General features: G+C 40.6%; 1 protein-coding gene across 1 annotated transcript in view; it reads left to right on the forward strand.

Moving 5' to 3' along the window:
- The first annotated feature begins 491 nt into the window (after positions 1 to 491).
- The window catches only part of CDH20 (cadherin 20), a 33,995-nt gene continuing 19,244 nt past the window's right edge, over positions 492 to 15,242 (forward strand). The window contains exons 1-5 of the mRNA XM_069853525.1: positions 492 to 835; positions 6,542 to 6,836; positions 8,529 to 8,648; positions 11,142 to 11,309; positions 13,176 to 13,363. Of these exons, the coding sequence (XP_069709626.1) occupies positions 593 to 835; positions 6,542 to 6,836; positions 8,529 to 8,648; positions 11,142 to 11,309; positions 13,176 to 13,363 (1,014 nt within the window). The 5' untranslated portion in view covers positions 492 to 592. The remainder of the gene's footprint in view (positions 836 to 6,541; positions 6,837 to 8,528; positions 8,649 to 11,141; positions 11,310 to 13,175; positions 13,364 to 15,242) is intronic.

Consider the following 15,242-nt stretch of genomic DNA (forward strand, 5'->3'; position numbering starts at 1 on the left):
ATGAGAAATAACTTGAAGGTGCTAGAAATTACATTCAAGGTTTGAAGTATAGCAATAATATCTGTATTAATGTAGATTTGCATGCCTGCATGTGTGCGTCATGGCAATGACGTAGTTTCCAAACAGAAAGAGAAAGATGGTTGCCAAAAAGTATTCACCAGCAATTATCATTTTCCAGGGTGACCTGTTTTTAAGTATTCTCTAAGGACTTCTGATCATACATGTTTCTAAAGAGTATGCCCTTAACTCTTGCCAATCAACACCATAAAGCCACACTAAGCTAAGTTAGCAAAGTAAAGAACTCTCACTTATTGACTAAACTCTGACAGTTCTTGTACCTAAGACTTCAGTTCTGCAGTTTGTATGGTAATAATATTCCTACTTTTAGAAGGTGTGCATCCTGCTATTATATTTTTATACAGAAGATTACATATTAAAAAAAAAAACATCCTCCTATGAATTTCCTTTAACTTTACAGGAGACCACCATTCTCAGAACCAGGCCGTTTCAAAAGACTACGCACAAGATCTACTTTCTGCTCAAGGGACCTGAGATACTGTGTTTTGACTTTTAAGTCAGGCCTAGCATACAGATGTGGACTTCAGGTAGAATGAGCAATGCAAAGAACTTGCTTGGACTTGGCGTGTCCTTGTATTTTTGGGGACTGATGGACCTTACTACAACTGTGCTGTCAGGAAGTGCCAGACCCCTCACTGAAGGACAAGAAGACAACCTGTCGGACAAGCTGCATCAGCGTATGAAACGGAGCTGGGTGTGGAACCAGTTCTTTGTTCTGGAGGAGTACACGGGAACTGATCCTCTCTACGTTGGGAAGGTAAGACCCACACCAGGAGTATATTTGGCAGGGTGTATACATCTGTGTATCTGTGGACCATGGTGAAATACTGGAGGTTTCCCTATATGCCTTTACCTTCATCTGCCTGGAAGTGAATTTATGCAGATGAATCTCACTATAGCAATCCTCCATTTTTGTTTTCTCACTGTTTTTTAAAGACCCTGAATTGTTTAAAGTATTGACACTATTATTCAAATAGTTATGGTCAGCATCAAGTTTATTTCTAGTCTATACCAAGGTGACAAATGTGGAAAAAGTAGAGAGAGGGAGAGTTAAATCTTATATGTTTGAACAATACATTTAAGATTTTACATGCCTAGACTACCATATACCTCTATAATGACTGCAGACTACATATAGGTAGAAGTGAAAAATTAAGAACTAAGAAGGTCTGTCAGAAAACTGTTCCTTCAGAATTCATTGCTTATTTTGACACGAAGACTCCTTCTTTCCTTCCAAGCTATGCATCTGCAGAAAGAAAGAAATAAAAAAAGAATCAGGTACCTGGAGGCTCATTTTGGACTTTTATCGTTCCACAACCCCATAGAGCTAAACTCTGCCCTCAGTCACACCAGTATAAATCAAAATGAATCCACAGCTTCAGAGGACCTCCCTCTAATTTATCTCTATGTGACTGACAGCAAGATGTTCTTTCCTTCCTCTCATAGCAACAGCATTACTAGTGATTGCCTTCAAATGAGAACTCATTAGTCTTCATTCATCTCTGCATCTAGCTCTTCAGCTCTTGATATCTCTATTGATTAAACAAATTAATATTTGGTTTCATGCAGTTCCCAGCTTTGGAACGAGGGCCAGACTTTACTTGATACATTGAATGTCATCTGAAATTACTCCAGATTTGCACTGTGAGCTGATTTTCAGCTAAAACAAGTACTAGAAGAAACCAACTCACCTGTGGTTTAGACTTGATTGTGCCATCAACAGCACGAAAAATTGGCATGGTCAGTGATGCTCTTGAGCTCGCAGCTGCTTAGCTATGCTGAACAAAGGAAAGAAGATATGACTCTTCATGGTCTGTGTCCACCTCACAAAGGCCCAATCTGTCATGAACGACCTCTCTCCAGGACCACCTACACCATGGCTGCGTTAGCATAAGGATGCACATGGGCTAATTAGCTGTCATGGTTAACAGGGCTAATTAGTCCCATGCACTGCCGAGCTGACATGGCTAAATCACTCTGAAGGCCTCCTAGTTCTACACTGCTCTGTGCAGACCAGACACAAGGGGACTCTGCTGTCAAAATGGGCTTCCTGGGGGCAAACATTTCACCTTCTCCTATACCTGAACTAGGTATGGAGCAACCATCCAAGCAGTGGGATGAATGCAGTAGGGGCTTCCATGAGGGAAAGACTTCCCTTTGTCTCATACACCCAAAGGCACAGACTCTCAAAAGAAGCTGCAACCCCCCACAAGTCATCACCCCACCTGCTTTCCTGCTGCCAGTGTCTTATGCATTCTTAGGAAAGGGATCAGCAAGGAACAGACTGTTTCAGCCCAAGTCACCCTAGGCTGGCTCAGAAATAGCTCTGGAAGGGCTTGCATAGTGTGGAGTGAGGGTGCAGAAGGACTGCCAGCCCTCCAAACAGCCCTGGGTCTCATGCCTGGCCCGCCAGAACCTCTCTAACTGATTACCCATGATACTCTGAAACATGCTGCTAGCCAGATCTTTCTTTTATCCATCTGGTCTCTCCAAGCCCATGTCAGAAGGGGAAAGAGTACAGAGCATAGATCCACGCTAATGGTTTCCCATAAGACACGGCCTCTTCTGATGGTCTTGTACAACTGTTTCTGGTTAGCTATGAATGACTGGAGGAACTCAATAAGCACCTTGATTTGAACCATAAATCCAGACTTGCCTAATATCATTTTCAAGGCTGCTATTAAAATGTACTTTCCTATGTAAGTGTAAGGCAAAGCGCAAAATATATTCTTGACAGGGAAATTAAAAGAAACTTCCTGAGGTGAACTCAGTACAATTTTTGCTTTTCTCCAGTGCTCATGATCCTAATTTCAAGTATTTTAACTTCAGAGGGTTCCTAGCCCTGTCACAGATAAATATAAGTCTTCAGTTTTCCTGGAGGTAGACATTACTGGCTAATAGAATGAACTAGGGAAACCAAAGCCCCCATATTTATTACAGCAGGTATTTTCTGCATTCATAGAGAATCGTACAGTAGCTGAATGACTGAATAAAATGCATCCTTTCAACAAACTATCACTGCAGATCATCCAAACTCACTCATGCATCCTCACAAAAAATCCCTGCAGGTGCTACCTCCCTGGTGGTAGAAAAGGAGGGCACATCAAGGATGAAGTCACAGCCCAGTTAGCAGAGCTGCAAGAGTTCTCTTCTGAGCTGCTCTCAGCAGCACCACCTTCTTCCACATGCCCTTTGTCAGGAAATGTGTTGTTTACATGCAGATGTAGCCTCCTTAATCAACTGTCCTTATCAAAATAACATTGACACAGTTAACAATTTTTCAGGAGTTAACGGCTTTATTATTCCTGTAGTCCATTCCCTAACACAGAAGAGAAAGTACAAAATAATTCCTCATATTTCTGTCAGCCACATGGCAGGAGAATTTATTCCACCACCCATAAAGCAGAGCCAACTGAAAACTAGATCCCCTTTCCAACACAGTGACTTCTACATATACCCCAAACCGCAGCATCCTGATACTGTATTTGTCATTGCAATACTGTGAGCTTCAGTCCCTTCAGACACCAAATTATTTCAGATTTTTTGCTGTCTGGAAGTATTAAGTCTTTATGCTGTATTTAGCTTTGTCTAGAAAGAACAGGTTATCAAGAAATGGCAGAAGTGTTGTTAGTGTTTGTTACTGCCTAGCCTTGGTAGAGACCCAACACTTTTAACAAATCATGGTTAGACAGAGATCCTCATGTACTCCCAAATTCTTATTAGTGTGCAATATTCATTCCTTGTTTGCTCCCTAAACAACTGCATTCATTCCAAACAGGGTTTTGGACAGAAGATGTAATTTAACCCATGAGTTTGATTCAGTATTTTCTTCTAAGTCTTTTTAACTTTCTAGAACACCTTCTGGTATTTCAAAAGATACTGTCATCTTTTCTTTTCCATTTCCCTTTCCCTCTCCCTTTTTTCTTTTTATTTTCATTTTCAATTTGCTTTGCCTTTAACACTTTCTTTTAATTTTTTTCCTTTGCCTTTTCTTTGATTTAGACTTCAATTTCCTTATTATTTTTCTTTCCTTTCTCTTATGTAATGAGGACTTCTAAAATACATTTTCTTTCATCAGGCCTAGCTCTAACTCCCCAATAAGGTCTAACATCTGCATGTGTCTCAGCAGCTGAATTCTCTCACTGATGCACTGATGCACTAAAACAAATGCTCAAGATGTAGCGTAGTGGTTCTGAACCAATTTGAAAAGTTATAATATTGTCCTCCTTCTGGAGGCATCCTGCTTACTAGTTCATACAGTGATAATTTCTGAGTTATGCATGTTTAGGGTAAATAAGGACAACCACTGTCTTTTTTTCAAATTAATCACAAGATGGTGTTTCCTGAAGATACGCCAGTTTGCAGTCCTGGCACCTGCATGTGAATACATATGGCAGTCATCTAAATTTAACTGTTTGCCACTGCCAGTTTTTTTTCTGGGCTTGTTCTTCCTCCATTCAGCTGATATATCCCCTGGGAGGTGCCAACGTGCTGCCAAAGGACCAGTGTCTCTCAGATGCAGTAGCCACTGCAAAGACCAGTGGCAAAGCAATGAGATAAACTATCAATGACCTGGCAAACAATTTGTCACAATCTACATCTTCAACAGCAGTGCTGCAGTGGCAGTTGAGTACCTACCCTTAACATGCATTGTCCTAGCAATCATTAAGAGTCAGTAGGGTGGAACATACCATGGAAAATGGTACAGATTCTGCCTCAGCTGAAATCAGTCTTACGCTAAGATCAGGACGCAACCCAAGTTTTGTGTAGGTCACGTGCTGCGTTCTGAGAGGTTTGTAGGAAAACGACCTCCAGATAATGAGCATCTTCCAAACAGACACTTCTCTAGGGAAAAAGGTCTTTCAGCTCTCAAGTCAATGGACCATGTGCCCTAAAACAGCTGAAGAGTTGGCCCATTGACATTAGAAATGTTTAGGTCAGATAAGATAATTTGTCTACATCTCTGTAAAACTCTTCTCTGTGTGATAAATTTTTCCATAGTTTTCTGTGTATTTTTAAATAGCTCAGCAATGAGATTTCTTCTTCCTTTATTGAGAGAAAAGCCTGCAACCAAATACATCAGGTTTGACTTCTGCTTTTCCACACATAGTATACATTTCTATTTGAATTCTTTCTTCAAATCCTAGAAATCCTGCATTCATATATCTAATTTATTATTCCAAAATTTTTCTTCCAGTGCAAACATTTACTTATGTTGGGCCACATCCTCCACAATTATCCCCATATATTCTTTCAGCTCACCAAAGCATTAAACACACACTTCATTCTGATCATATTTCTTGAGATAATTAGCACATGTAGGCATTTAAAAATTTGCTTAGCTGAATCTAGCCCACTCTGACCACTTTTTTTTTTATCTATTCCTTACACATCTCTCAAAATGATAATCACATTGGAAGATGTTATTCACACTTGAGCCATTCTTGAAAATCCCATTTTGATTATTGCATCTCAAGTCTATTGCCCTCCTGTCTTTTGGGACCAAACCAACACTGTCTCTAGGCATTAGCCGTTATGCTCTATTCCTCAAAACATGGAAGTATGAACAAACTTTTAAGGATCTTCATAGTGTGAGTGAAATTTAGCGATTTGTTTGTCTTTTAACAGTCATTCCACCATTTCATGCAAACCAGGTATTTAACAGAATGGTAGTCCCCAGGATAATTTGTTTCTCTTTTTTAGATGATAATTAGCACTGCATTTACTTTTCTTCTGTTGCATTCACAGCTATCTGTAGCTGCTCAGAACTAATTAGCAGTCATGCAATAAATCCTTTTGCTAATTCCCTAGAAAACCTGGGATGCCTCTCATCCCTGTAGCCTGCCATGGACATAAATCAAACATTCCTCACAGCTTACCTTACCTACTGTTGTAAAGGTACAGCCTAATTTTTATTGCTAAAATTTTAAGGAAAAAAAAAAAATATTTCTGGTTCATGACAGTTACTGAGCAGCTCTCCTATCCTACTTTCCCCTTGATCCCAAACAGTTTTACCTCATCTGCCCGAACATTATGCTAACCCTGGAATATTTTACTCCTGTTAAGCCAGATGAGCAAGCACACTCCACAGCTTTGCTGACCTCACCTTATCCCAAGCCTGGCACTGAATCCTTCTCAATAGCCATTGCAACCAGGCAAAAGAGAATTCTTGTGTTGAGTGAGATTTCAAAAAGACACAGAGCCTACTCCTGTTTGAGTATCTTTGCCTTTTCTGTTGGCATAGCTGTGGGTGCAGAAATGGGAAGACAGGAGAGGGTTTTTAATCACAACTCTGTGATAAAGACTTTACTGAATGTTTGCCTCTTTCAGCAAAACAAGTTCTTTAAAACCAGCTTGTGACTCTCAACAGTGAGGCCAAAATGTTCAGTATGCTCATGTACTTAGTGTCTCAGCAACTGCTCACCCAGCTCATGGTCTAATTGAATCCCATTCCTCTCTGCAGCTCCACTCCGACATGGACAGGGGTGATGGTTCAATCAAATACATCCTCTCAGGAGAGGGAGCTGGCATTGTGTTTACAATTGATGATACTACTGGGGACATTCACGCCATTCAGCGATTGGACCGGGAAGAAAGGTCACAATACACCCTGAGGGCGCAGGCTCTGGACAGGCGAACGGGCCGGCCAATGGAACCAGAGTCAGAGTTCATCATCAAAATCCAAGACATCAATGACAATGAACCCAAGTTTCTGGATGGACCTTATGTGGCCTCTGTTCCAGAAATGTCACCTGTGGGTAAGTGGAGTCTCTTCCTTCTATAAGAAAATTGGAGGTGGTCACTAAAATGTAATTTCCCTGATTCCTTGGATTCAGCTTTTGCCCCTTGCACAGGAGCTGCAAGGCAGGAGAGCTTCCCCTGCGGTGTCTGACTGCCAAAGAAGAGGGATAGCAGGCTTTACACCACTGTCAGCTGGGACCTGAAAGAAAATGTGCCAAGAGAAGCAGGACAGCTGAAAAAAAGGTGTAATTCAAACATGTCATCCTCAAACAACTTGCAGTAACATAATACCCTTTCTCCCCTGCCATCAGATGGTAGCAACAGTAACATGCATTAGACTTCCCTTACCATCCAGAAAGTGATACAATTTTAGGAATCTCTTCTAGTTCATACTGAGAGCTGAAATACTGTCCTGGAGCTCTTGAAATCATGGAGACATGACAACAGTTATTACCAGCTTTGCTTCTTCTAATCTATATAAGCCTGCAGTAAACACAGTTCAGTGGATCCCAACGTTCTGGTGCTGTTCTCTCTCTACTTCTAGAGAATAGGATCTTGTTAAAGGAAGTCCTGTTGTTGCAGTGCAGCCAGAAGGCAAACAGCAGCCTTCCTACCTACACAAGTCAGGAGAAACTATTTCCATGTAACAAATCAAATAGTCATATAAATTACTGTCTGTCTGGATTTTTTTCTTTCTTTTGGAGATGCTTATTGCTTTTTGGCTCCATGACATCATTACAGAGATAATGCCATATAAATCACATGTCCTGAAGTTACAGCTATGCTTCAGCTTTTCATTCTTCAATATTATGTTAACGTAAAGCTAGAGATAAGCATCAGATATAAAAGTTCCACTCAGAAATAACATTTCTTAATGCTAACAGCTAGCTTGAATTCAGATTTATTTTCCAGTGGATATCTAGTTACACTGGATTTGTTTCTAACACAGAACTTTATGTTGAAGGGTAGTTACATTCATAAAAGCATTGTCTGACATTTTAAGGAGTCAAAACTCATATATTTCAAACAGTTATGCCTTACCTTCTCCTTGTTCTTGATAAATTACATTACCTGCAAGCCATTATTAGCTTCAGAGGAAGTAGACCTTGCAAGCCAACTGAAGAAAAGAAATACACATGCATCTGTGCAGATTCCAAAAGGCACATCAGCAGGGCATAATCTCTAGGCCATGCAACATAAATGGCAATGCCACAGAAAGATTATCTCAGAGACGCACTCCTTCGTCCTCACCGTTTGTTCACAATTTCCACCTCTTAGTCGACATTAAGCATCTGTGGGCCTGCTGCAGCACTACACAATTTATGTCAGCACAGCTATAGATTTTATTTGAGCTGCCTTTAAACAACACTTCAAATCATGAAAAGAGGGAAAGAAGCAAGCGGAATATAACAACCACCTCTCTGCAAACCATAACAATGTACTGTTAGATCAGCAATTCTGTAACTATGGTCCATAGAGTACTTATTCTTTTATATCTTCTTATAGATGCATGATGAATTTATGCCTATTAATTCCTTTAGTGCTAATGAGGTAGCAGTATAAGCAATAACTACAAGCTCTATGAGCATCAAATGAAAAAGTTCAGTGTGGGAAAGCTCTTGTTAGGCATTTCAATTTATTTTGAACTGTGTGCTTTTCATGCCAGCTCTTTATCCCACAAGGTCTTACCTGATGGGTTTTTTTGTCAGGCACCTCTGTTATCCAGGTGACAGCAACAGATGCTGATGACCCAACCTATGGGAACAGTGCAAGAGTAGTGTACAGTATTCTCCAAGGACAACCATATTTCTCTGTGGACTCTCGAACAGGTATGTTATTTCATCAGGGAATGAGGCAGTTTGAAAACTGAGAGAAAAAGTTTCAAGCAATACATCATGACTGTGGTCAGAAAAATGTATTTTTATGGCGTGGAGCCAAGATAGATCAGCACTGTGCAAGGGTTAAAGAAAGGCTGTGGTAATGAGTTCCAGAACAAGGATTTGCTTTCTGCAGTAATATATGTACATCTGAATGACCACATTCTGCAGTTTGGGAGCTGGGTGGGTTTGTGTAAACATTGTTGTTGGCTTCTATCATTACAACGATACCTTCAACACATCTAGTTAGTAACAAAACATAGTGGAAAAAATGAGATCTATGAAACAATGAGCATTGGAAAATGCAGGATAAAGGATGCAGTTATCTGGAGTAATTTTACCTAAGGATGTTGTCAATAACCTTAAATTTCTCTATAGGACACCCTCTCTGTTTTGCTTGCTTTCTCTCTCTCTTTTTCTGTGCAAATCCACGGTTTATATCCAAAAGAGGAATCTGACAGGTTTTGACAGTTTCTAAAGGACATCTGTAGTGGTAAGGTCAGGAACTTATGAGACAATAGTTACTGCTGAGCCCTAGGGGGCAAAACAGAAAAAACATTGCATAATCTACTTATAAAAGCAATTTATGGAGTAGGTGCTCTAGCCAAAGACAGACTTACATGTAATATGTCATTTCCTCAGCTTTTTACAATATAATTAAAATAGTAATGTTAGTTTTGTAATCAGGTTATTAACCACAGACAAATAAGGGCATAATCATAGATTTGCTAAGCACTAAGTGATTTCTAAGAAAGCAGAGAAACAATATTCAGGGTCATATCCATGGCAAATTTAACTTCTAGAGCGCAACTTAGGAGATAGGCTCTTGCATCCAAAATCATGTACTTGATTGGTTTTTAAGCCAGAAAATGGCTTTTTTCTCCACTTATTAATTTCAGAGTGACTTAGACCTGCACCTCTGGACATGTTCAGAGCTCTGACCCGACTCTGAGTGCTAGTGTCCCAGATTGGCCCTCCTCTAAGGAACCAAGGGCTCAAACATAGGTATTGCAGAGCATGGCTTTTAGGCACTGATAACTTTTTTATAGATCTAGCCTGTTCTGTATTAAGGACAAGCCAAGAGCAAAAATTCCCTATTAAGTCTTTGTACATGGAGAAAATACTTCCTAAAATGCTTAACTTTTTTTACATATTATATCCATGAGAGCTGAAAAGCTACAGTACTTCATGAGAGACTTTGCAGGATGAGACTCTTAAAGTCACCAGGAAGCAAGATCAAAATAGCACATTGTGAATTGTACAGTACTGGTCACTATTTCTTTCCTTCTACACACAGCGATAATTGCCAATGCAATATCTTTTTACTGCTTTTCTATTAAACCCATACATTGTCTTTCTGCTAAGAATAAACACTAAATGCAGATCACTCCAGTTAATAGTGTCCCAGTGCGCATGCAAGTGCCGCGTGTTGATTCATGCGGTGGTTCCGGCGCTGACACTCATTTGCCCACACACAGCAGGAGCACCCCAAAGGTGTCACAGCCCATGTCTAGCAAGGGTCATTGGTGCCCTAGAAAGTGTCACCCTGGCAGCACATCCCCTGGGCTGCATCACCAGCCCTTGCTTCTCTCCTGCTCAGGGACCTTCTCCCTCCGTCAGAAAAGTGTTGCTGCCACCTCATGTCCTCCCGCAGTAGTGTTACGCTGAAGGAAAGGGAGGCTCTGCAGGGCTAGAAGGAACAGGGTGACCACCCCAGTCCTCCCCATGCCCTTCCCCAGGGCAGGAGCAACCTGCCCGGACCAGCCATTTTACCCCCAAATTCTGCTCTCGCAGCCCCCCAGCGCGGATCCAAAGGACCACAGCAAAGTCTGAGGGCTCATATCAGGTTGCCTCCAGGACCACATGTTTAGGAAAACTGGGGGAGTCTCATCTTGATGTATCTTTTAACTAATCACATTACTTCCACCTCTTGTGCCCTTGAACAGGTTGCTCAGAGAACTGGTGGCTGCCCCATCCCTGGAGGTGTTCAAGACTGGGTCGGATGGGGCTTTGAGCAACCTGACCTAGTGGAAGGTGTCCCTGCCCATGGCAGGGGGTTGGAAACAGGTGAACTTTAAAGTCCCTGTCAACCCAAACTATTCTGTGATTCTATGATAGTCATCCCAAGAAGGGTCTTAATTCAGCATAGCACATCCTGTTCCTGAAATGCTTTTCCAGCTCCCTTGGAAGGCACTGTTTTAATTTTGAACAGGCAGACCCACAGCTGATGCATTTTAACTGGTGTTCTTTAAAATTCACACCTTCTGTTAACCTAGATTTAATCTGAGTGAGTTTTACTCTGCCAGGAAAGGTGAGACTGAAGGCAGAGCTGTGTGTCATTCTTGACATGGGAAATATGATGCAGGAGGAAAAGCACTCCACTTTGTATACTCTTTAACTGCCTTTTCTTTTGCTCCCAAACCCCCTTCCCCCCTTCAATCGCAGGCTTAATTAGAACAGCTCTAATGAACATGGACAGAGAAGCAAAAGAATATTATGAAGTGATTATCCAGGCCAAGGATATGGGTGGACAGCTGGGAGGATTAGCTGGAACAACCACAGTCAACATCACCCTCTCTGATGTCAATGACAATCCACCCAGATTTCCACAGAGTGAGTACCCACTGCACCAGGACGGGCAAAAAGGGGTGGCTGAGTTATACGTCTGCTGTTTGCTCCCATTACAGCCATTTTTGAACTCAGAATAGTAACAATTAGAGACAGGCAGAATTTCATATTGAAGAAAGACTTCTTCAGAAAGCGTTGAAATGGAAGCATTCAACAGCTTGTCTTTCAGAAGAGGTTTCTGACCTCAAAAAAAACATCAAAAGCGATGTTTTTTTTAAAGTGTGGGAAATTAATTTACAGAAAAAGGAAAAGAGATCTTTTGTGTTCCTAGACTGCTCAAGGCCATTGCCTTTGGTTGCTAATTGCTGCCCTGATTCTCTTTTCATCCTATCTCCAAAAGGATGCCTGTCAAATCAGGGACATAGGGCGGTGCTGGAAGCTGAAAGAGAATTCATTCAACACTACTGCCAGGCCACTGCAGGGGAGCGTCTGGTAGCTGTGCTGCCAGTGTAGAGTGCATTGTCTTACAGGCTCCTCTCCAAGAAAGGTTCATCCAAACCTTGGCAATATACAGTTAAACTCTAAGATACATAACAGCCACAGTTAACAGAGTGCAAAAATAGGCCACCTCACTCTTATCAGAAACTTGTATTTACAGAAGTGAACCTCAAAGCAAGATTGCAATACTTTGCTCAGTTTTATTTTAATTTTTTTTACAACAAATTTACCTACACAATTCTATATTGCTGTTAGAAAATGGAAATAAACCTTTCAGATTTGATTGAACTAAATCTTTTAAGTGATCTAATTCTTTTTTTTTTTTTTTTTTTAAAGAAAGCTGATTCTTTTGGTGGTATAGATCAGTCTCAAGCCATTTTGGGTTTGCCATTTTTGTCATCTAGCTGAGAAATGAAAACTCCTGGAGTTGTTTTTGTTACTATTATTCTTCTCCATCTGTTTCTGCATGTTGAACTTCTAAATCAAAGCGCTCCACTGATATCAGCCAGAAGCATCAACTTCCATTTTTCTTCTTCTGTCAGAGCAACTTGTTGAACACACCATTGCCAAGCCTGTTTTGAAAGCGGCATGAATTGTAACTGTTTAATATCAAACTCTTGATTAAGAAAAATTAGAATAGATCAAATCCCACCCTTGATGTTATTCTGCCTTGTAAAGCTCGGTAATTGGTGGAGTTAACAGAGAGAGTGCAGCAAGGAAGATTTGAACACAAAGTATGATGGCAGATAAATATTTTAAGATACAACATTTATATTTTTAAAGTAGCTTTTTAAAATAGAAGCTTTTTCTTTCCCCAGGCTTGCTGCTAAGCAAATTAATGATCCATCAAACGTACTCAAGACAGGTTTTTTAGGGAGAAGTAGTCTATTCTAATAAAGTAAGTGGTAAATTTGGAAGAAACACGCAAGATTCTGAGCTCTCAAAGCCTTACTCAGAGTGGAGAAGAAGTTTTTATGGGCTTGAGAAAGAATTTGTGGTGCTTAAATCTTGTGTTTTTATTCCCATTGTACAAGCCGATCCAATAAAAGATGCCTGTCCTATTAAATCTATTTCATATCCCGCTTTTTATCATGGCTGCAGCAGCACTGGTGTTAATTGCCCTGTTCTTCTAGCTGAAGTTCCCATTTTTGGATATATTGCTGTTTTGAAAAAATCCATTGAACAAACCTGTTGAACAAACATCTAAACAGAATTTTCGTATGCAATTCACTCTATGTTTGGCTTTTTAAAGGAAATCACACCCCCGTTGCAGCTTTGGGAAAGGTACTAAGGATTCCCTGCGGGTTATGCAGTACTATGGCCTGCCCTGATCTACTCTGGATTGCTGTGCAATTTTCAGTTCCTTTTCACAGCTTGTTTTTCCTCCATCTCTTTTTCTGCTGCTTATGCCAGAGCATTATCAGATGAGCGTGCTGGAGTCTGCTCCCATCAGCTCCACTGTAGGCCGTGTGGTTGCTAAAGACCTGGACGAAGGCATTAATGCGGAGATGAAATACAGCCTTGTGGATGGAGATGGACTGGATGTCTTTGATATTAACACTGATCCTAATTACCAAGTTGGCATCATAACTGTGAGAAAGGTAGTAAAAGTTTCCTTTTTATAGTAATTTATACGGTAACAGTCCTGGGTACATTTTATGTGTGCAATATTCCTTTACGCCTGTAGTAACTTGGTTCCCGTTACGTGAGAGTAGCTCCTTTCCTGCTATAAAACAGAAATTCTTTAGCATTCGTTGCTAAAATATGAAAGCAGACAGTGTTCCTAGGAGCAACCTTTAAAAAGTGGGGACAACATTAGCATAAACATATCTTTTCCCACTGAAGGAATGTTCTGATTCACTATTTATCTATTTAAATATTCTCTGTAGCTTAATTATCCCACAGTGCAAGAAATAAGATCAATATTTGCATTTGAACTGTACACATTTTTCACTCCAGTGTCCCACAAACAATAATAAAGCATGCCTTAGAATTATTTATAAACCAATAAAACCTAGGCAGGGGTTTGTTTTTTTTAATTGCTGCTTGAAGATCCATAAATGCTAATTAGACTAGAAGAAGCTATCTCTAAAATGGCAGCTGTGAAACTGCTAGTACTCCGTACCGCAGGCGATGCAGAAAGGCATGGAGCATTTTGCTTAGACTCTCTGCTATAGGATACTTACTCTACAATGTTACATAAATGCTAGAAGTGAACTCTGTTTCTAGATTATGAAATTGTAACCATATTTCTGCCTAAGCATATCTAGTCTACTAATAAGGAAGTATAGTCTCCATTTAAATAGCCTGGGACTAAACTGTGCACTAAAATGGAAAAATACATGTGAGAGATCTGACCCTACAAGCCTCTATGCTCTACAGCAAAGCATTTAAGCACGTATTTATGGCCACCTTTCTCCAACTCATATTTATGCACCATAGTCCCTAAAGTTAAGCATGTTTGCTGAAATCAAATAGATGTCGAATGCAAAGTCTCATGCTTGTCATACATTTATTAATGAAAGAAAATAGATTCTTTGGAGTAAATGTGTCAATAAGCTTGATTTTTGCTATTATGAATATAGTTTTACTAGATGTTTGTGTATGTCAGGAGGAGTTATAAAACTTTTTGGCAGCAACAATACCAGAGGTACTGGCATTGGTAAATACTGCTCAATCCACCTGCTGTACATAAATGCTTTTAAAGTTCTATATATGCTTGTAGATTTTTGTAATGTTATGATTATCGGCAGGTAAACATGAAAAAAGTTGTCCTTTTGATCCACTCAGCTGAAAAAAAAAAAAAATTAAAAATTACCTGGTGTTAACTGAAAAGGATGTCAAAATGGGGGAAGGAGAGAGAGGATTTCATAATGAAGCCCATAATGAAATCTTCTGTGAAGAAAGCAAAACTTTCCCTTTTTCAGACAGCATCAAAATGTTGGCATTTACAGTTACAGATAAAATCTGCTTGTGCTCTTTGTGGCTGCTTATCTCAGCCAACTAATCTTGAAAAACGTTGAGCATCTCCTGCAGAGTTACATCTCCTTCAAAGCTCCCTACCTGCGAGGCTGATATGCACTCCAATTACAGCCTGTCCCTTCCCTCTGCCTTCCCTTTCACCCTGCCTGTAGGAGGCAGGGTGCTGGGTTACCCGGCGAGCACAGAGCCCAGCGCCCCGGGGAGACCCACTCTGCCATCCTGCCCAGCCACTGTTAAGTTAATCCATTTCTCACAGATCCTCTTGCTGAATTCTACCTGTGTCGTACCCCTCTCAGTGCCTGTCTCAGCACAGGGGGAATAAGGACAAAGAGAAGGAAAGGTGTCTGTGCAACGCCTCTCCTCTCAGCTGTGTTTTTCAGCGTGCTTGGTTCACGGGAGAAAGCAACCTGCTAGACCCTCGCCACAGTACCAGTGTTGTAAAGAGGTTTGCACACACCTGTGGAAGACAAATCTGATGGCAGGGGGCCGTGATGATGA

Source organism: Phaenicophaeus curvirostris, chromosome 3, assembly GCF_032191515.1.
Source record: "Phaenicophaeus curvirostris isolate KB17595 chromosome 3, BPBGC_Pcur_1.0, whole genome shotgun sequence".
Lineage (NCBI taxonomy): Eukaryota > Metazoa > Chordata > Aves > Cuculiformes > Cuculidae > Phaenicophaeus > Phaenicophaeus curvirostris.